The sequence below is a fragment of the Triturus cristatus genome, chromosome 6 (genome assembly GCF_964204655.1).
Source record: "Triturus cristatus chromosome 6, aTriCri1.1, whole genome shotgun sequence".
NCBI lineage: Eukaryota > Metazoa > Chordata > Amphibia > Caudata > Salamandridae > Triturus > Triturus cristatus.
This window is the reverse complement of record NC_140589.1, coordinates 1247655739-1247679295: the sequence shown is the minus strand read 5'-3', so window position 1 is coordinate 1247679295 and position 23557 is coordinate 1247655739. Positions and strand designations below refer to the sequence as shown.

General features: G+C 43.8%; 1 protein-coding gene and 1 long non-coding RNA gene across 2 annotated transcripts in view; one reads left to right on the top strand and one right to left on the bottom strand.

Moving 5' to 3' along the window:
- LOC146821256 (uncharacterized) overlaps positions 1-23557 on the bottom strand; it is a 601412-nt gene that overhangs the window by 177766 nt on the left and 400089 nt on the right. The gene's annotated exons all lie outside the window — the stretch shown is intronic.
- Positions 1-23557, top strand: part of LOC146821257 (geranylgeranyl pyrophosphate synthase-like) — a 428148-nt gene that overhangs the window by 175103 nt on the left and 229488 nt on the right. Inside the window, exon 2 of the mRNA XM_085609337.1 lies at positions 10238-10342. Coding sequence (XP_085465463.1) covers positions 10273-10342 — 70 coding nt within the window. The 5' untranslated portion in view covers positions 10238-10272. The remainder of the gene's footprint in view (positions 1-10237; positions 10343-23557) is intronic.

Genomic DNA, 23557 nt, shown 5'->3' with positions numbered 1-23557 from the left:
GAGGCAGTATTCCTTCTTCAACATATGCATCCAATAGGGTCTGCACTTGGAACTTGGCAATCATTTCTATCCCTCACAAGGCTCCTGCTCTTTATTGTTGATATCAGCCACACATCTATCTCATAGTTCCCAGGGCCCTCCCCCGATCTGGCCAACCGTTTTTCCCATTGTCGTCCACTCAGATAACAAATCTCTATTTTAAGTATTGAGTATGCAGTAAATAATTGATGATCTCAAACAGGCTTGCATGCTTCCTCCTTCCTTGTTCCTCACGGAAAAATCTTATGTTTGGTGCCTGGGTTTGTCGATTTGAAGGTTTGATCAAGCTCCGGTCACTGATACTTGCCCAAATCTTGCTCAATCCTGGACTTCTTACCAGATCCTGTTGAAATCATGGTCACCTCGGGTTTGATTGATTTTGGAAGCGTTAATTGACAAAAGCAAAGTTGAATAGCCTGTGAATCACAGAATCGTCTGACTAGCTGATATCATCAGTGAGGCAAACTCCTCAAGCACAAGAAAGACTCAAAATTATACTCTGCTACAAATGAGCTCTAGTCTTAGTTACATGACAGTATTGTCACAATGAATACATGTAGGTGCCTAGATGAGCTCATGGGAACAAGAGAAATGGCCTTCAAGAGCGACAAAAAGTAAACCGTTTTCTCTGTGTCAAGTTTTTCATACTTTCTTGTCTTGAATGTCAATGTGCACCAACATAAGAGATAGGCTGATCCTATGGGCATTGTTAGTATGAACAGCAAACATGGCCTCAGCAGGCTAAAGTTATGATAAGATAGAAAAACATGTTTAAAATGTTCCACATCCATTGATATGATTTATGTATGAGATCATAGCAGCTCTTACACTAAAGCTTACCTTCAGACAAACATGGATCTGAAGCTGATCACGTAGCCTAACCATTCAGACTTCGGCAACATGCTTTATAAGCTATCTTCTGCAATCGAGGAAGTTCTTATGAGGAAGGTACCCAGGAGAAACATTCTCATGGAACTAGGTTGAGACAAAGATTGTATGGCTATGGCTATGGCGGTCGATCTCAAATTTGGGGAACACGGTTCGAGTCTCAGTATTGACCCTCAACATTCTGTGATTCTGGGCAAACCACTTAATCTCCCCGTGCCTAACAAAAATGAGCGTGTCCTTGTGTATCGGAACTGGTGCTCACATAAAGCGCTCTGATACCTTCGGGTCAAGTTTGTGCTATATAAAACTACAAAATAAAAAGGGTTCTCAAACAAGCCAGAAGGAGAATTGCATAGGTTTTACCCACATGAGAGCTTAAAAGATAAAAAAGAATCTATAGCATGCGCAGTAAAACCCTTGAAGCTTCAAATTCTCTTTGGAATATACCTAGTGGCGTTACACAAAATCATGGGACTTCCCGTGCAGAATATGAATAAGGGCCCTTAGTCTTCCATATCTCACATATATTTTTAGCTGTTGGCTACAAGGGGGCCCGCAAAGCTTTTGAGGGGACCTGAAGGATTGGCAACAACCGTGCACCGCAGGGGCTGCATTACCCTGCCTTACACCCCTGCCTTCTACTGAAAATGCCTACTTTCGATTCTACTGATGCTAAAGACTATCAGCCAGTCACTCTTCTCCATGCACTCATTAGCTGTTTAAGAATATTGTCGTAAAAAAACTGTCTAGCTTTAGTGAAGATGACAATGTTTAAGGTCATCAGCAAAATGGCATTCACCTGGGTGCAGAACTGAATCTACAATGATTAATGTGTTCAATGAGGTTGGATCTATTCTGGACAAAGGAGATATGGCAGGTGTGTTCTTTTTAGATCTTTCTGCTGCTTTTGACATAGTGAATCACAGGCTATAGGGCAAGAGGATGCATAATTTAGGCATTCAAGGTGTGATAGCAGATTTGTTTGACTTCTTTCATATGGGGAAATCTCACTGTTTAGCTCTACCTTCTTTTAAATCAACAAATGTGATGGTTACATGAAGGCCTCTGCCAGGATCATCACTGTCCTTGATGCTACTCAATATGTGTGTGCATTCTATTTGTCATAATTAGATCATTTGGATTAGATCTTTTGGATTCCAAGCCCATTCTAAAAGAAATGTTATCCACAACTACCGCAACCATATCTTCCACATCCTTCCATATGTCCTAATAATGTGCAGCTATTGAACATGTCTTGCATTAGGAACACCTGCACAAGAGACCTCTCATTTTGTTCTTTGGTTCCAACACTCTGGAACATGCTGCCTTCAGACCTAAGAGCACTGAACAAACATCTGAGGTTTTTTAGAGCTCTGAAGACATTTTTATTAATTCCAATCCTATTTCTCTGTGCTAGTTTCCTTTCCTTGATGTAGTAAGTATTACTTAGCACCCTGAATTATTTTAGGTATCCACGAACTCTGAAAGTAAGGTAATCAGTCAATCTTTTATTTCTAAAATGATCTGACATAGGAATGATAATGTAATATGATAATGTAATATTCAACCCTAAAAAAGGTGACATTGACCCTTTGGTGGCTTATTTGGGCTGTTGTGTAAGGCTTATATAAACCATAAATGCCCGACACGGCTGCACTTGTCAGAGGGCCGGATAACTTAATTTGCAAGGTTGGTAAAAAGGAGGAGAGAATCTGAGAAGACCAGGGACTCTGGGCTGGTACTCCATTAAGTCATGTAGTCCCTGCCTACATGTTTGTGGATTAAAAGCAGCCAGAGCCAATATGGGGATTAAAATGCTGGCAGCACTATTTTTAGGTCGAGCATTCAAGACTTCTTGTATGTACTTTACTATATAGTTTTTTTGTGGGTTAGCTTCTTTCCATTTGTTTATTTTAGATTCCTTTAAAAGTCCTTGCTTGCTAGTGGTCAATAATTTTCTTTGTCTCTCCTTTTTGTCTTCCTGTTCCTCCCAGGGAGCAGGGACCAAATACTGTCTCATTACACTTTGGTTCTTTACTTATATTTTTGGGGGGACTACTTTTTGTATTTCTTTCCTGCTCCTCTTACACTGTGGGTGTATGTTCAACTTTGGTGCTGTATTTCATTGCATCTTCCATCCTGCCTCCTCCTTCTCCTCTTCCTGACCTCTTACTGCGGAAGGACCACCCCGCAGCTTCTTCTCCTGAGAATGTTACATTTGCATTTTCATTTTGCTTTGTGCTTCCTTTGGTAGGATAAATACTTGTTTTGGGCATTTTTCTGAGGGGAGTGGCGCTGTTTGGCTTTGCGAACAAAATGTGCTCCGCCGAAGGCTGTAAAGCATGTCCTTATCCCATTTCTTGTCTAGTCCTGGCCTCCAAACACCCTCCTTCCGCTCTTGCTTATGTATTCAATGGTAGTGTGCTCTTGCTGCAGGTGAGCCTAAACCTACTAGACGACTGAGAGCGGGCTCCATTTTTCTGGCTTAACTGCTCTGCTGCCAAGTCTGTCCCCCTGTAGTCACTGCAGCTCTGAGCACAGGCAATGGCTTCTGGACTGATCATGGCAAGCCAGGCAAGTACCACGGACCTGTTGCAAAATGCCGGAGTTCTTAGAGGAACCGGCGGTGCTGACCATATACAAGCTTACTGCTGGCCAACAGCGTGGCCCTACCGGCCGAGGAGCTGCTCAAAAATGTATGTCCAGCTCTACCACCAGCACCTAATGGTGAGTGTTATTTTGATTATGTTTATATTTGACAGATACAGGCATTTAAAGAGACAACCACGATACATTACCAGGCCCATGGTCATCATTTCACTTTGTCTGGTTTTTTTAAGCCCCTTCAAGCATTTACCATACCGAAATGTCGAATTACTGTTTACATCTCGTCTCAGCAGTCCTTTGTTTATCTCACTGGTAGAAGCCAATTGTCTTCTTTAAAATTTCAACTCCCAGCACTCCATGGCAATACTCCTGCACACTGGAGCCCAGGCCATCTTTTGCATCTTTAGAACCGCGGTTAGGAAGGCTACCCCTGATGATGTGTGTGTCTGCAAACCACTGGTTCACAGATGATCCTTGGGAAGGTAGGTACAGACACTTGGAGAATGGGAGGAGGATCAATGTGGCAGGGCAGAGCCCTCCCTTTCTCACAGGCAGCTCCTTTATGCCCCTGTGGCCATAGATGGTAAAGCTACCCTTGTCACTGATTCATGGTACCCCCTTCTAGAGATCAGAGAGCACTGTAGTCCAATGTCAGACCTGCTTGTTAATGGGTTACCATCAATATTCTCTAACAGTCCTGACAACTGAATATATGACCTGCCTCAGAGCCATCCTAGTGACAATCTTCTGCCCACTGACCTTCTCATTTATATACTGTTAATCATGCATAACAAATTGTCTCAGTTTCCTCACTACTCCACATCTTTTCTACTGCTGTATCCAGCGCAATACCCCCATTGTTTCCCACAGCCATTTTGATGCTCCTGAAGTCTCTCCACTGCCCATGTACATTGCTTTTTATCTGCCCCTCACGGCTTCCGCTGCATCGCCAAGCATCCGCCCTGCTCGTCCTCTTCCCCCAACTTACATGTACTTCTCTACCCTTCAGAGTATGTATTCCTTGGACACCTCACACCTGCTTTCTCGTCCTTTTCAGAGCTGCTACACTTTGCCAATTCTCTTCTCCCTTCCCCACTGTGCTGCTCCCTCCCCCAATGTGCTGCTCCCCTAGACACTACTCCCATAATCCCCTACGACTGCTCCTATTATCTTTACCAACCTGTATTGCTTTTGCTCCAAGTACTCCCCTTCTTTCGCTCTAGGTCTTCGCAGCTCTCCTTCCCCTGGCCAGCGCCTTCCTCTTTCGCTGCCTCTTCATTGCTCTCCTCCACAGCCTCTACACCGCCCCTTCCATAAAGTGCCCTCTGCCCTCTTTTTTGCATTTCTCCATCTCCCTTTTCTGTACTCATCCCCCGCTTCTGCTGCATTGCCACCTACATAGGCTCAATGCTAGCAGTGAGCAAGCCATACAAATGGGCATCACTACAGAGGATTGAGCAGACATATTCAAGGCTAACCCCGAACAAGCAAAGAACAGGCCACTTGCAAATCACTCATTGAAACCATCGAATTTGAAGGTCAACTGAAGTTCACAAGTTGGGAGAAGTCCATGTTTTGAAGATTGACACCTGCGCCCCCTTCATACCCTGTATCTTGCTTCCCCTGGAAGGGAGCATTTCTAGAACCTGAATGCAGGAAGCTGCCCGTGCCATGGTCAACACTTCTGGACCTGAGCAGGGATGAGTCCAAGAGGATTCTGCACAAGTTTTTTTTCCCATTTTTTGCAAAAGGTACCACACATACATAACGGTCAAGAATTACATGATAATTAATTCATGACAGACATACAATAAGCAACAAAATGAGCTTTTGTGCAGACAGCTTTGGAAATTAGGGTCCGCGACTGGCGGGTGGGGGTGCATCTGCTGTGTGCTCAAAACTCTTTTTCTGCATTATCACCATGGGCCAGTGTTACTCAGGTTGTGAGCTGACAGTGTCTTCAAGCATGAGGAGATAGGGCTCGCCGAGGTTGCCATATGTCGTGCAGTCTGGATGTTATAATAATAATCCACATCTGTAAAGCGCGAAGAATCACTCGTAAGGGTCACTAGGCGCTGGGGGCCGTGGGAAAGATTAAGCAAGCTATTGCCCAGTGTCACATGATGCTGGGCTAATCTGCCGGCGGCGCCGGGGATCGAACCGTCATCCCCAGATTCCGAGTCAGTCGCAGCGGCGCCACACCTCTTCCTGTTAGTGGCTGCAGGTGCACGTACAATTCACTGTTTCTGTCAAAGTGTATAAGATATTAATCCACGCTTTTCGTGCTGGCGGGTGCCCGCTGCCCCGTTGTACAGCAGCCTCTCTCTCAGCGAGCAGGAGCGCGATTGCAACGAAGCGGTGCGTCACGTGCGTGACAATAGGGACATCATGGACGAACCCCAGAAGCACTTTTAATGGCAAAGGCATGAGTGCGATTTGGGTCATGCGTGACATCTCAGCGAATATGGACCGTCAGCACTGGGCCACCTTTTCGTAGGTCCACGCCATATGGAGGATTCTGCGCAAGTTGGGTACAAAGAAAGTGCTTTCCATTTGTAATGAACCCTGCCCTGCTTACCGTTGGACATGTTGTCACTCTTTGTACGCCCTCACTTTTCCATCACTTTGTTATTTTGTAGCGCCACCTTTAAATATAGACTGGAGTCTCCATTGCCCGCACACCAAATCGATTACGTTGAAAAGTATTCTCAGGGATGGGCACTTTATTTTGATGCCATACCAGAAGCTAAAGGAGTTTCTCCCTTGGCAGTGAATACAGTACCTAGTGAACTACTTCAAAAGCACTCGTGTTCTCAGTGTCTCAAATCATTGCCTGATGCGGTAGAGTTTAGATGTTTTATATTCGGCATTCACCAAGTGGAGTTGTTTGTTTTGGCTTTCAACATAACATTTCATTATTCAGTTTTCAATCAACAGAAAGTATTGTAATGAAGTTTGCAATAGTAAATATATCGTTGAAACTGGCAGTTGTTTTTTTGGTTCATGAATTAATCTGTTTGGCTTTCAGGCTGACACCAAGTGCTTCATTTCGCGTGTGCTTTTATATTCACTCATTACATGTAAACATTAGGATGCGTTCTGTGGCTGTTGCTCACGAGTAAAGAGTGAGCATTTTTAGGCTGCATCACGTGTTCATAGTTATCTTTTTTGTTGTATTTTTTTCTCGTGGTAATTAATTTAAGAAATTAATTTGCCAAACCATAATTATTCTTTAGTTATGATAGCAATGAGTATGACGTATATTTTCACAAAACAGGTTTATTTATGACAAAGGACACCTCGTTGTCATAAAAATTGCATGGACAGTGGGGTTAGTGGTGCATGCTATGTTTTTGTAGCATTTATCAAAGAAACAGCTTCAAAATGTCCGTACACAGACTGTTACAGTGCTGTTGACTTGCATCAAAGCACTTGTCTTTCTGTTTGTGCATTCAAATGCCTTGGATTGTGTCATTAAATGTTTCCTGAGGCAAGCATGTATTCCTTAATCAGACTGCATGACCTAGTGTGTAACAATTGCATAGCTTTGCAATCCCTGGCAGCACAGCACCCAGGATAATGTGCTGCAGCCGCCTTCGACACAGTCTGCCACCGCACACTAAGAGCACGCCTCCACGACACTGGAATCCAAGAGAAGGCCCTGGACTGGACCACCTCCTTCCTCTCCGGAAGAACCCAGAGCATCCGCCTCCCTCCCTTCTGCTCCAAAGCCACAGAGATCATCTGCGGCGTACCCCAAGGCTCATCTCTCAGCCCAACGGTATTCAACATCTACATGGCACCACTCGCCCACGTCGCCCGGCCTCACGACCTAAACATCATCTCCAACGCCGACGACACCCAGCTGATCCTCTCGCTCACCAAGGACCCCCATACCGCCAAAACCAACCTCCATGAAGGATTGAAGGCTGTCACCGACTGGAAGAGGAACAGCAGACTGAAGCTGAACTCGGACAATACGGAGGTCCTCATCCTCGGCTCCACCCCCTCGGCCTGGGATGACTCCTGGTGGCCGACGGCACTAGGAGCACCCCCTACACCAACCGACCACGCATGGAACCTAGGGGTCATCCTCCACACTCTCCATGACTAAGCAAGTCAACGCCGTCTCCTCCTCCTGCTTCAACACCATCCACATGCTTCGCAGGATCTTCAAGTGGATCCCCACCGAAACTAGAAGGACGGTCACCCAGGCCCTCGTCAGCAGCAGACTGGACTACGGCAACGCACTCTACGCAGGAACCCCGGCCAAACTCCTGAAATGACTCCAATGCATCCAGAACACCTCCGCTCGCCTGATCCTGGACATCCCCCGCCGCAGCCACATCACACCCCACCTGAAAGACCTGTACAGGCTCCCCATCAATAAGAGGATAACCTTCAAACTCCTCACCAACGCGCACAAGGCACTCCACAACACCGGACCAGCGTACCTCAACAGACGACTAAGCCTCTACACCCCCGCCCACCAGCTCCGCTCCGCAGACCAGGCTCTCGTCACCATACCCCGCATCCGAAGAGTGACTGCCGGCGGCAGATCATTCTCCCACCTCGCCGCCAAGACGTGGAACACCCTCCCCATCCACCTACGGCAGACTGAAGACCTTCTATCCTTCAGGAGACTCCTCAAGACCTGGCTCTTCGAACAGTAGCAGCATCCCCCCCCTAGCGCCTTGAGACCCTCACGGGTATATAGTGCGCTTTACAAATGCTATGATTGATTGATTGATTGATTCAACACTTTTAAGTCCCAAAGGCGAGACCCATTGGCTATGCCAATGCTTGTCTCACCTTCACAGAGATAAAAAGAGAGGCCGACTTTGTACTGCAGGTGTTATCAGCAAAGCGCTCTGAAAATGATGTATTGCTGCTGTTCACCAGTATCAAGCTATAAATCAGTTTCTCTGGAGCAGCTTGCCATGGGTGGACTTCCCGGACATCCACCCTGTGCACTAAAATCTCAGATATGAACCCCAGTTTGTTAAAAAAGAAAACACAACTGCAAAAGCTTCAAAAGCATGCACACAAGATAGGTTTGCTTTCAAAATAAAATGTGTCTAAAATATTGGAAACTTAAGAAACAGCGGTTGCTGACAGTTTTGCTAGCCTGTTGTGTGATTTTAAAGTAACTTTAAATACTGTTCTCCATAAAATGCATTTATTGTATGTAGACATTTTAAAAATATTAAAGAATCGTGAGTATGCACGGTGTCCAACATTGGCTGTGCCTGCTTTTACATTTTTCACCCAGATAAACAAGTGTATATTTGGGGTCTGAAATAGTAGTTACGTTTTTTACAGAATGCCAGGTGCGTTCTAGGAAAGGAAGAGAGCTATAGCATAATTGGAACCCTGGTATTTTCACAGCTCTACTACAACACTGCTATATGCTGAACTTTGTAAAATAGGAACAAAGGGAAAATGTGTCGGGATTGGGCATGTGCTATACATGCAAAATAGTAAAGAGAAATGGACATTGCAACTTTTACTTAACACAAACCTTCTGTTTTTGGGTCACATATGTACATTCCAATGCTTAATTTGTAAATAAAAGTAAGGACCAGGGCCCTAGTCTGGACGCCATTGCAGCTTGTGACACCCATTGCCCCTGCCAGTGACAGCGAATACAGAACCACCACGGCTACTAACCATCACACCCTTCAAGTATGATAATTCAGACTAGTCCAGCCCCCAAAACTATAAAAATGGCTTGGGCACCATGTTTGAGTGGTATATGTCCTGCTCTGATCCTTCATCTTGTTAATATGAATTTGTTAAACAGTTCTCACCTTAAAGATTGGCGTGATATGTTGGATGCGTGGTGTGGTGGAATGTGTTCTGTAGTATTCGGAGATAGGGAAATGTTGCATTGTAGGTCTACGATTATGTTTTTCGAAGTATGTTTCGTAGTCAGTTACGGTGCATAGTAAAAGTGTGCTGTGGATTTGTAGGGTCATGTGATGTGGAATGGTGGTTGTGCTAGTTGCTATGTGGTTGTTTGAGGTTTGATGGGATGGAGTAGTATAGAATGATGAGGTAAGGGCCCTGAAGGCATGAATTGGTGTGGTAGGCTGCATTGTGTTAGACTAAGATGAGGACATGTTTTTGGTATTGTACTGGTAATTGGGAGGGGTAGTATGAAGAAAAAAGATGTGTGTGTGGTCCGTGGATATGGTACATCATACAGCGCCACACAACTCAAGGCATGATCGACAGTGTGATGTGGCATGTGTGAAGCGGGATAAAGAGTGCAGTCAGTAGTAGTGATAAATAAACCCTTGGAGTTTTGTGTTGGTCCAAACTGGCAAGGTTGTTTATCCATTTGGCGGGCAAGTGTATTGTTTTTATCTTTGTTCCTTCATTTCGGTTGAGGCCTCCTTGACGCAGGCTGTTGAAGAAGTGGGGTGGGTGATGAGTTTTATGGAATGGATCTTTACTTTTCTTCTTCTTCAAAGAGTCCAAGACAGAAAACTCTGGACTTCTGGGATAACTGGTGGAATCATGAGCTCCTCCCTGTAATTGATAACTTTGTCATCTAATTGTTTTCGAATACTTGTGAAATGTAGTCATAACTGCTTTTGAATTTTAGCAGAGAGATACATTTCTAGGTTAAAAAATCATATTTGTGGAACATATGAATCATTTAACACCACAGTTGTTTTCCTTTTCTTTGTTTTTACAGGAGAACTGCTTTAGATTCCTTAAAGTCTGCACATTATGGAAGACATAGAAGAAACATCTGAAAGGATCTTGATGGAACCATACAAATATTTAATTAATTTACCAGGTATGACATTGCTGATCAGCTAAACACATAATTGAATTGTAGAACTTTATTTTATGGGCCGTTGTTTTCCAAGATATGAGGATGCCAGCGACGTTTTAAGGCATGGGCAAAGAGGACAGTTGCCCAGGGACCTCACCTTCAAATGGCCCCCGTGTGAAAATTTATTTTCTCTCTTACTCTACATCTATTTCTGTATGTCAAACTCTCTCCTTTCTGTCTACTTCTGCCTCTGTCTATATACTCCTAATATCATCTAAAGGGTTTTTGGGGCCCCAGCAGGGCATATCTCAACTGCTCATGATTGGTCACCTGAAAGTTTATGTGGCATCATCTGGTTTTGAATTAGCAGAAAATAGGTAATGTAATTTAAAGTTGTTCTGAACAGAGGCCACCAATACTTTTTTTGCCTGAGCCCCAAAAATAATTAAGATGACACTGATGGACCCAATACATTCAAATGACATGACAGCAGAACTTGCAATATCTGCCTTTTTGGTGGCTTTTTCTCCTTTTTATAGCGCTGCCTTACCCACACACATGAGTGCTCTGTTCAAGAAACATTAGATTTGATTACATTGTAATGTATGAGGAAGGGGCAATAATGAGAATAGCACAACATTTTTAGTTAATTTTTTAGGGTGGATAGGCTCTAGAAACAGGCGTTTTCTCGCATCGATGTCCTGATGTACTGACATGAATTTCCTTCTCCGTTTGGATATAATCGCGATAGTGTCCCCTGTATTTAGGACTACTTTGTACTCACCATCAGAATTTCAGGTTTTGAACTTTAATAACTTCATAGAGCTCTACTAAAATATGAATCATCTGTGTTGACCCGATCCTGTTGAGTTTTGTGAACACAGTACGGAACAACACTGTTGCACTGGTAGGACAGGGCTTAGTTACAGTATTCTTCTGTTGTAAGCCATATGCTATTGTTGTGAACATTATGACTTTGCCAACTTGTGTAACAGTGTCTAATAGTTTGTTTCTCTGTGTGTTTTTATCAAGATTACCGAGCAGTAATTCTGAGACGATCCTGGCTGCTATTATCGCCATTCCGAAGTAATGTCTCCAGTGTCTTATACATGTCCCTATTTTCCCCCTGGTTCCTAACTAAAGTATAGAAGGCCCCCATCCTGTGATGTAGAAAACAGGAGATGATGTCAGCGCCCAGGGTGGTGTCTTATATGGTTCAGGAACATTACATTTGGAGGACAGGCTATAGCCATTTGTTGGAGAATAGCTCAGTTGGCAGTAATTAGCATGCTGTGTCATCCTGGGAATATTTCCGCACCTGGGGAAAGATGACCAGGTTGCCATCAAGAAGATTTTGTCTCCTTTCCTGGATGTGGCCAATTTTTGGATTGATCTTGGCCACCTCCTTTGACATCCACTGTCACTCTAGGATGCAATCGCCTAGTGTGTCTGGTGACATTCAGGCAAACCTGATGGCTCATGACGATTGTATGACGGAACCTCACATGCATTGACCCCCATGCCTTTACAGGGCAGTCAGCACCACAACTAGGATGTTACCACAAGTTGTTACAAAGACTTGCTTTAGAAGACGCTGGACTTTGGAATAATACCAATTACTATTCCAACTCCAGTCTATGCAACAGTAGGGAAGGTATTGAAAAGGAAGAGCACTGTCCAGCACACCCTCCGGTGCTACAATACTCCCAAGTTTTGGGTTGATGAATTAGCTCCAGACCACAAATACAAGTCTGTCCCTTAGACAATGCTGCCACTTATTGAAGATCATTCAATATTCCAAGTTACACGAGATGAACAGAGTCCTCCACACTGTTCAGTTTCTTCAATTTGATGTCATTTTATTTCCTTGTAGTTGTTACATCCATTATGAAAGACTGCAACTATGCCAACACGTGTTTTGTCTCCCCCTAGACTTTATCAAGGCGATTGGCAAAAATGCTCGTTGTCCTACTGTGCATCAAAGAACCAGAACTGTCTTGTACTTCTAGTTATGCAAAATCCACAGCTTTATTATGTGTTAATTCTTCATCAAAGGGTATCACCACCCGCTTCTGTAACCGTGGCGCATCCGGCATGAAAAGATATTTGGAGTTGATGTTCTCAGAATTAAAAAAGACAAGTACGTGTCATATCGGTTGTGTGGTCAAAAAAGAAGAGAAAACGTGCCGGTATGGAACATTGATACGTTCCAACCCGCAATTAAAATGAAGTGCGTCCTCCACTTGACTCCCGTTCTTATGGCTGCGTAATGTAATTTTTGGATTGATCTTGGCCACCTCCTTTGACATCCACTGTCACTCTAGGATGCAATCTCCTAGTGTGTCTGGTGACATTCAGGCAAACCTGATGGCTCATGACGATTGTATGACGGAACCCCACATGCATTTACCACATGCCTTTACAGGGCAGTCCGCACCACAACTACGATGTTACCACAAGTTGTTACAAAGACTTGCTTTAGAAGATGCTGGACTTTGGAATAATACCAATTACTATTCCAACTCCAGTCTATGCAACAGTCGGGAAGGTGTTGGAAAATCGAACACCACTCCAACACACCACCTACAGCAAATCATTATAATGACTTACATGTTAAAGTAACGCATGTTAACATCACAGTGGAGGTAGTGGCTGCGTTGTAAAGGCTGGTCGTTGTTGTTACTGTGGGGTAAAGGACATTTCCGCTCATGACGTCATCAGCACTTTAATGCTTCAAACAGTTCTGTGCCAGACATCACACAACATATTATTGGGGAAGATATATAGATGACATATTTAATATTTGGACTGGTGATGCCATACAGATAGCTGCACTTCTCTAATACTTGAATGTCAACACATACAACTTTTGATTCACACACCAGGTGACTGACAAGGAGATAGAATTTCTAGATGTTTCCATGTATACAGATGTGAACAAAATAGATTAACAACTTTTTAGGAAACCCACTGCATGTAACTCTATTTTGCACGCTACCAGTCCACATCCCAATACTCAGATTAATGCCAGGCGAAATGATGTGTCTTAGACGTAATTGCAATGATGATAGAATTTTCCTGCAAGAAGTACAGCTGCTTGAGTATCGTTTCAAACATAGCGGATTCTCTGAATGAACCGTAACAGAAGCAAGGAATACGATTTTGACAAAACAACGTCATTCCTTTTTGACAAATAAGAGGAAGAAGAAGCAGATGGAACAGAGACTGACACTCATCACTAGATACAGTGCACAAATAACAGACATTGGCACTTATTGAAACTAGACCCCACACTGGCAAAATACATTGATCCCAGACCTAGTATCACACACAGCCGAGATACCACGTTGGGTTATATTCTTTGACCTAGTTACATTCCACTGCAAACGCAAAATGAAGGAAGTTCATAGTTAACGGAGAAACTCAAGGGTTTCTTCAAGTGCACACAATGCAAAATCTGCCAGTTTGCTGCCAAAAAGATAACTAGCTTTCAATACAATACCTAGGCCAAACATCACCTTCAACAGTTTATTAACTGTAATACTAAGTTTGGAATGTATTGTATTGTCTGCCAATGTGGCCTTATAGATTATTAGACCACTGAAAGAATGCATCCAAGAGCAAAGAGCAATCAAGAATAACAACTCTAACTATCCGCTCGCCATGCCTTATAATTCAGCACAATCCACCTCAGAACTCATTAGCATCAAGTTTCATGGTATACCCCAAGCAAAAGGCAACCCAAGGGGGGAAAGCTAGAACATTAGCCCTGAGGAAATGGAAATCAAATAGATAATTAAATTGAGGGCAGTGGATAGGGGCCTGAATGTTGATAGAGAACTCTACGTATTTCTCAATGAATAATAACACTACACAGACTGAATGCAACATGGTACCCCTCTTTTACGCATGAAATTTTGAGCAACATGGTTTCCTATCAAACACCATCTAAATATGACCTTAGTATCTATATGGAGGTCTGTATATTTTCTCTGTTCTATACTTTTTTTGCAAGGTTATATTTTTAGGTGCAGAGTGTTCTCACTCTTATTGATAAAAGTCGGAAAAGACACAATTCGTGTCCAGATGTGATCTTTTTGGGAGGAAAGATGGTGATCGTGCGGATGGTTGTGTAAGCCCAAGCTCTCGGACGCTCGAGCCTCATTCTCTACATTCCCTGGCCAACAACAGAAATATGAGGTGAAATTACGCAAGGCTTACAAAGACAGATGGCGGAATTCACCTTGTACAGCAGTATGCTCTGGTGTGCCCGGTCAGCTACAGTAGCTTCTCACTTCTTAGTGCGGTGGCTCCTGTAGGTAGTCTCGTGGTTTTCCGGGTTTGCAAGGAGGCTCAGGATTGAAGGCGGGGTTGACCCTCTGCGGGAATGCCTCCAAAGGCGGGACGTGTAAAGGTCTGCAACCCTACTGAGGGTGGAGGAATTAGTTGTGCGGCAGCCAGTGAAACCGTGGGATGAACTGGCAAGAACGGCAGCATGGGAGACCTGGCCGTAGAGAGAGGGGAGAGAAGAGAGAGCACACGCGGGGATGCCATTGGTAAGCGGACTGTGCCGTCTCTATTTTTGTCGAGGAAAATGAAAAAACAACCCACCACCCCACACGCTGGTCCCTTCAAAGAGGCAGGTGGACTAATTGGCATAGGGGGGAAGCACCAAATGTTTTCGGGACAGAAAGATGCTGGCGCAGATAGGGGCTATCAAAGGGGGGACACGCCTGGCAATATTAATATTCGGAAAGAAGCAGTGAAGACTACAGAAACAAACAATAAGGAAGATGACTATGCTTCTTTGGACTCAGGGGATCCAGCTATTAATGAGAGCACACTAGTAGACTCTGGTACGGCCTCTGGGAAGAACCTCTTGGCTACAGCCAAGATACCGGATGGTCAGAGGGGCAAATCCTTCAGTGCGGACAGGCAGATCAGAAAAAACGACGATACCATCCATCGGCTGGTAAAAGAAAAATATTCAGGGGACAACATCTTCTCCCTCTCCGACCCCTCAGATACTTCTGAGGATGAGACTGAACCAATTATTCGCTCAAATTGGAGGAGGGGTATCCCAGACAGCAGCCGCAGTAGCATAAGCAGCTCCCATCTAGATGATCCGGGAACAGACACACCGGGCACACCATGAAGCAGTCCAAGTACGGTAGGCAAGAGAAATGAAGCAACCGAAAAACTTAGAAACACCGAAAGCATCGAATGTAATAATGCCTTGCCATGTGACTATTCATATTTGGCTGAATTCGGCGCAAGGGGTGAGGCCATAGGGACACAGCCATGTGAAAAAACGCTGGAGAAAGTAGAGGACATTTCATTAGCAGTCATATATTGTTGCAGGGATTCTGCTCATGCACAGAACTATGCGCAGGAAACCAGGACCTCAGTGAATTGTGGTGTACCAAAAAACTCACCTCAGTACCCAGAACCCCTATCCGACTAGCATCAGTGTTTCATTCGTTCTCCTTGTCATCTTGAAGCTACCAATGATTAGACAACCCAGAACAAGTGACTTAGAGTACTCTCAGGAATGGTGGGAATCAGAAACACCTTTTCATTATTATTCTCATATCAGTCCACAACAAGAGTAATCAGAGACACGGAAAAGTTTAAAATATTTATTTTTAACTACGTGCTCTAAGGTGCAGTACTTTGGCTAATATACACAGACAAATGATTAAAAACAAAACCATCAGCATTGTTACAATACCATAGAAAATGAAGGGAGAAATCATGTTACAAATGATAGTGGAAAACAAGTCCTATAATACTTTGTGGACCACCCTCCCTTCACTAGTGAACTAGTTTTATAAAACTAATAGAAGGTCTCTAGGCTTGAATGGGGAACCCCATACCTCAAAGATCAGTTTAGGTGAATCACATCACAGGATCAGCTCTGCTCTCTGTGTCTGGAAAGGTTTTCTCCAAGTGTCTGAATCATGCATGCAAATGCAATATTAAAGGCACCCGAGTTTCCGATATTTGCAGCTGTGTGTGTGTTGTGTCTAGAGCGTGGGCCGATCAACCTGAATTCAACAGCACACATTGTTATTTTACCTTGACGGCTTCTGCACACAGTGTTCAGACTAAGGTCGCGGTGCACGTCTAGGGATGTGAACAACAGACTGTTCTCATGTGAAGAAAAAGCAAGCAAGCAATTTTACTTGTAATAACAGCTACCTGCAGTGTTGTGTGCAAAAGCAGCAAAGTGGCAAGATGATGTTTTACTTCTAAAGCGCTTATGCTAACATAGCAATGTGTGCACATAAAACCCTGTCTTCACTACACCCTCCCTTGATCGGACCACGAACAGATTAGGGAAGCAACGTATGAACGCAGAGTTCAAGTTCGAGTGAGACAGAACCAAGTTCATGTATTGCCAATCCATATAATTGATAGTGACAGTTCGAAAAACTTGTTGGAAAAAGGAAAACATTAAAACACCTCTCAGGGGCGTGACACTGCCCAATGTGGAGTAAAAAAGAAAAAATTAAAAAGTCTGGATTAGGACGCGCGAAAGACGGACATCTGCAAATTTAATCCATCAACGTGTAGGCACAATAAGTAGCAACTGCCTCCAAGAGGAAGTCATTATAATGTTCAGTAAAAGAGTCTGCCATCCAGTCAAGTAAAGTAAATGAGCATATATGTTCTTCAATAACTGGAGCCTCTAGCACAATCAGAGGACAACTTGCGTGTTCTTCAAGATAACTTCTCGCCAAGAAGTCACATGCTGCTGCATATATAGCCCAATTCCCTAGGACTCCATGTGCCGCTCCACAGGCCATGATCCTGATGCCAGACAGTCCAACTCATGAGCCATTAAGGGACTCATCAGTTGATCAAAATCCGGGGCAGGAGACGCCGTGTTCGACAGGCACAAATCCAGAGCCCATTCGAATGGACAATCTAGGCAATGGAAAACAGGTTGCACGCAACTAAAATAAGAGAACCGGAAGGATAATCCATAGGCTACGCTTAAAGTGGCCAGTGGTAATGTGTAATCAAGCATCCAGTGCGCAGTTGTAGCAGTCGGGGCAGGTTGTCGCGTGATACAGATCGTGCAGCCATTGCGGAGCAAGCAAACCAACGGGAGCACACCAGCAGTCAGGGCGAGAATCAATGGCAGCCCGCTGAAGACGCTGAAAAAAAATGAAAAAGCGCCGGTATCACACCAAATATTGTTTGGAAGGAGGTGACGAGGCTGGAGCCCACAACTTTGAAAAAAGGCACCAAGCCAGTTGTGGACGAGGCATTGAATATAGTATGAATCAGAGCACCGATATGAAGGGGGAGATCAGTATTTAAAAGCGCATGCACCTCAGTGCGGGTGTTTGCCACGTGAAGGACAAATGTTTCTCGGGCGGAAGTAAGAGCGACTTCTTTTTGAGACAATAGAGCCCTTTTTCTGCTCATCTTGTTGAACTCTGCCTTCAAGGTTGGTATGGAAGGCCAGATGGATACATCTAGTCTCCCATGCAGGGGTGGGAAGAGGACATTTTTACAACAGACTACGCGTTGTGAGACAGTCACAATGTACGGAATCCCCACTAGCATCCCGCAGCATGCCTCATTATTTCAAAGCAAATAACTACCGTTAGTTAATAATGTAAAAGTGGGTGTAATTGCTGGCACAGGCTTTTCCTTCAAAATGCAAGCTAAATTTGGTGCCTGAACATTGCAGGCGCCATGCAATTGGATGTTCCTACAGACTACTGAGTGATCAGGTGTGGAAGTGCATTCCTCTCCTTTCAAATAAACTACTTTACCCACTCTCATGCACCTGTATGTAATTGGGAGTGACCAAACTTCATGCAGGAAAGCAGTACCCAGTGGTTCGTATCTGCCTAGGGCATAATGTTTCATACATGAACTGAACTTAAACAATGGAAATGGAAATGGCAAGGTGATTAATCCGTGGATAAGCCACACAGCTGAGTTTGATTCGGGCACAGAGAAAGGTAAAGGTTCCAACTTTTCAATATGCAATAATGAGTATTTCGCATCTTTCATGGACATGAACTGCTGTTTTGAAGTCAGATTAAACGGCAGGAATAAAGATGATGTATTCACGTAGTCCCAGGGAACTTTCCCAGTCTTCAATGTTTGTAATGTCCATGCAAACTGCATTATAGAAAGCAATTGATTTTGACCATGGTATAAAACAGACATATCATCCTGAACAATATCCACAACAGATGAAACAATATTATCTAACGTGTAAATTCTAGAAGAAAGGGTGTTAATGCTATTATCAATGACAGCTTGCACTTTTTCTAAATTGGCTTGATCAATAGCCCTTAATCTAGAAGCAGCTTCAATCGGAGATAATTTCCAAACTTCGTTGTAAACAGCATACACCCATCTTTTGGACCTGCCACCCACAGGGCCCTTAACAAAATCATTTAAATCTACTTTGCCATTTCATTTTGATAAATGAAGTTTAACAGATGCCAAGGTGGAATGTTGCAGCCATGTGTGACATAACTTTCCTACCAAATAGGTAGTAACAGAATGGGAAGATTCAAATCAAGGGTCCACCCTAAGCTGTGTATAGCCAGGGTACAGACCCAGAAAACGATGTTGACATGAATCTGAGCTTTTCTGCCATATTAACCATCCCTCAGGATCTAAGTTGGAAATGTTGAAGGATGTATTAGTAATATATGACTGCAATGCATCAAGGGACAGATCTGTGTGATTATCCCATCTTGGATAAGCGCCCAGATCAGTAATGGTAGGGGAATTCATCTTTTTAGAAGTAGCCAATCCAAAGCAGGTGGTTTGAAAAGTGGTAGAATTCAAAAACAACATGTGGTTTGGGATAAGACAAACAAGATGCAGAGCTTCTGTACCTTGTACCTGCCATGCTTTAGAACCCCAAACCGATTTAAGATCAATTGTATCTTTCCACAGCTCATAGCCCCCTATAGCTAATTCATCCATAAAGGATTTAGAATACAATAATTTAGTGTGGGTCAGTCTGACTTTGGAATCTGACTCAGCAGCCAATTTAAAATAAAAGGCTTCAAATCTAGATACACTGAAATTAGTAAAATAGGGAAAAAAATTCACTAGAGTTTTGGAGCTGCCTTCAATTGGTGCTGGACAATGTTCACATTGTGTATAATTGACAACATTTCTAAATGTATTTGCTTTATGCAGGAAATGATTGCCATAGTTTTCGTAGCAAAACAACTCTCCATAGTTTGCTATGTCTAAATATAAATCTTCAGCATCAAAACCAGCATAATATTTTAAATCAGAAAAAAGAGCCTCTACGGCTTGGACATCCCAATCATCAGAGCGTATGTTTTGTTTAACAACATCCCCCATAGAAACACGAAGTACATTGGAGACATTAATCACCTCTGTGGGACCATGAATTTGAAATTTAACAGCATCCCATACAATCCCATCCAACACAGGCCAGGAAGTAATATTCACAAAAGTATGGTCCCTTTTCATGATGTGTGATGAGGAGTGGGGGGCCAAAGTTCCATCAATTAAACTAATTGTAGATCGTTCGGTGAGATAGTGTCCATTCACTTGGCGAAAAAATACAACCGTAAATCCAATGGACATAAACAAAAAAATAGTTCTAAGCACCAGCCAAATGTAAGTCCAAGGGGGAATTAAAAAATGTCTTTTAAACCAAGCAGCAAAAATAGAAATTTTCGATGGGGCATTGGAAGTCATAGAGTTAGTGTCAAATGAAAATGTGACTGGTCAACTGCACTTGAATGTAAACCAGGCAACAACACATCTGTGGGATAAGTATACTCAGTATCTTCAACTGAACCACCAGCCGGCGGAGGCAATAAAGGATTAGTAACTGTATGCATCTCGATGGCAATGTCAGGCCTGTTGGTAATTGCCGGAGCCAAAACAGAATTTCTCAGCATTGCTGGACAAGTGACCGCTGGAGTCATACTAAGAAGAATCGGCCACTCGTTGTAGTTTGACATTGTCAATGGAGATGTACCTGTTATCCTTGCGACCAGGAAGTGGAGGTAAAATGACCGTTCTTGTACCGTGCACGCCAAGCACTGGTACTGGAGCATGATAAGAGGGGCCAAACTCCTTCTTGTTCTAAACCTTCTCACGGACCAGGTCACCAACTCGGGGTAGCCAGCCAACTACCGGAATCTGAAGCACAGCATCAGTTGTGGAGGGCAAGTGTTCCTTTGCAAGACTGTCTCTGGTCTCTTGTAGATTCTGTAATACAGCAGAGTATTCATCTACGTCAAAGGGTGCGGCGGCCGCCGCCGCCATGTCTAGACCATCAAGGTCCGGGACAAATATCTTCATGCCAAAGAGCATTTTGTATGGAGTCCGCCCACCCAGAGACCTTCTAGGGAGATTATTAAGTGCACGTTGAACGCTATACAAATGGGCCAACCAGTTCCTGCCAGTACCTAAAACCCTAGCTGTCAGGGATTGCTTTAAGACACGGTTCATTCGCTCCACAACACTGTTGCCCTCAGACCAGTATGGAGACGAAAATTTGACTTGGACCCCAAAGATCTCATGGCGTCATTTTACGCCTTGGAGGCGAACGCAGGACCTTGGTCAGAATGAAGGGTACCACATGCAAAAATTCCCACAAAGACACCCAAATCCCTGATGACAGTTCGAGCATCAGCACTCCGTTGTGGCCAGACCCAAAGAAAACGTGTGCACGAATCCACTGCAACTAAGATGTACTTATACGCAGTGTCAGAGGAGAAAGTACCGCAGTGATCTAAATAAACACACCCAAGTGGTTTATTAGATATGTACAACTGTGTTTGAGGTGGACACGCAGCAGTCGAAGGCTTAATCTGCTGGCAGATGTCACAATTAAGAACATAAGCACGAGTCTGTTTATACAATCCGCGCCACCAGTAACGTTGTTGTAAGATAGTAACTGTCGCCGAAACGCCGTTATGGGCAGAAGCCATACCTTCGTGAGCTGCTGTTATCAAAGAAAGTCTGCAGTTCGCGTTGGGAATCAGTCTGTCACCAACATTGTTAATTCTCACATAGGGAACTTTATCAGGACTTAAATGATAAGAGTATTTAGAAGGGAAACCCCAAGGGTAATTATCACCCTTCTCTGTCGCAGTAATAGCTGCCAAGATGTCATCATCAATCTTACTTTTGGATCTTGTAACTTCTGCTACTAGATATGTACTGCTGTTTTCGCTGCTTCGTCAGCTAAGCTGTTTCCGACACCTACTCGCTGGTGCCGTAGAGTATGAATTGCATTCACGAGCAGCAAACGTTGTTTAAAGTCTGCCACTCGAACCCAAAGCATTTTATGCTTGATTGTGCTACCTTTGGAATCACAATACTCATTTTGAGACCAAAAGAATAATTTGTCATTGAAAGACTGAACACAGTAAAAAGAGTCACTTACTATAAGAGTAGTAACTCGAGGATCAGCACCCTCCAGTGCAAGCACCAGAGGACGGAGCTCTGCCAACTCGGTGGTACAATCTCCCAATGTCTGCGTGTGCACGATATCAGATTTGAATTCACCATTCACGAAAGTACCAGCCACTATTGCGCAGGCCGCCGAAAAAGCATGCTTAGAGTCTGTCACCGGTTGTGCCGAACCGTCAGTGTTAATGACACAATGGTAATCCTCAAGTGGGCGCAAGGACAGAGGAGCTGGGTGAACAAATTCATACTGCAAGTACTTCTGAGTCTGCAACGAGGCATCAAAGATGTAAGTGACATCCGATGATGTCAAAGAAGTGTCCAATTGTATCCAACGCGGATGCAAAGCTTTAGAATTAGGTACACTTGCTTTCGTTACTGCTTCTAGAGCAGGATATGGTGTGACAACCAACATGCGTTTCCCCTGCAACAGCGCTCTTTCTTTCAGAATCGCCATCTGCACTGCAGTCAAAACTTTTTCGACAGTGGAAAAGCGCATTTCAGCCGAAGTGTACAAGTGGGACTTGTAAGCAATGGGGACTGTGTCGCCCTCATTGAACGTTAAGTATGTGAAACCCACTGCACCAGGCACAATTCCTATTACCAGGTTTGTGTGGTTATCACGCATCAGTAACTATTTAGAAGCAAGAAGATCAGCCTGCAAAGATTGCAAGATAGCTGAATGTTCTGGCAGCCAGCTCGATTTGGAAAAAGTAGGTTGTACCAAGGCATATAGCGGCTTGATACGCTGGGCATAATCGGTAATGTAAGTACGCTCAAAATTTAAAAAACCCACCAAAGATTGTGGTTTTTCAGTGTTGTTGGAGCACACAAACATGCGCACTGCTCCAGGAAGTGAGGTGCTAAACCTCGTCCTTCATTGTTGAGTTCATAGCCCAAAAACAACACTGTATACTCTGCAATGTGTGACTTTGGAAAGTTAAATTTGTAACCCGAAGTCCGCAAACATAACAATGATGCGGTCAACGCGACACAAATGTGGCCATAATTCGTCGTCTGTGAGCTAGATATCATCAACATACGAGTACGCATCAGGGTCAATGCTCTCTAACAGAGAGACTACACGAGCGGCAAAGACACCGGGACTGTTTTTATAGCCCATGGCTATAAAATGTTTCTGTTTGCCGCCGGAAGTAAAGGCTGTCCATTGACTACTAATAGAGGACAGATTATGGCTATAAAAGCCATTGGAGATGTCAAGTGTGGTCTTAAACCTTTTTCTCATGAGACTATCAACGAGGGCTAAACTGTGTGTATTCTGTACCACACAAGTCCGACAATGAGAGTCCAAATGCCGGTAATCCAAAACTAGGCGGTACGACCCATCAGGTTTGGTTACAGTGAATAGAGGATTATTCATGGGTGACACACATGTTTCAATTACACCTTGATATTCCAATTGTTCATGGATTTCTGTGACGTGAGATCTAGCTTCGCGGCGCATGGGATATTGGGGTTGTTTCTGGGGCATAGACCGTAATGGAATCTCATGGCTTGGCGACAACTTATCCCACCCAACCTGAGTACGGTACAACATCGGAGCAAGTACCTGAGCCCACTCTTCTGCAAAGTTCTGAGCTTGCTCCTTTGGCACAGTGTGTGCAAAAGATGGGAGGATTACCTCCTCCCCTCTGGGAGCTGCCAAAACGAAAGCTGGGGCCCAGTCAGCCTCTGCTAACAGAATGTCATATGTAGAGGTCAGATTTTCCCCAAAAATCCCTTTTGTGGTACGTTGTATGTCACCTTCTATTAAAAGGACTATGTCATATA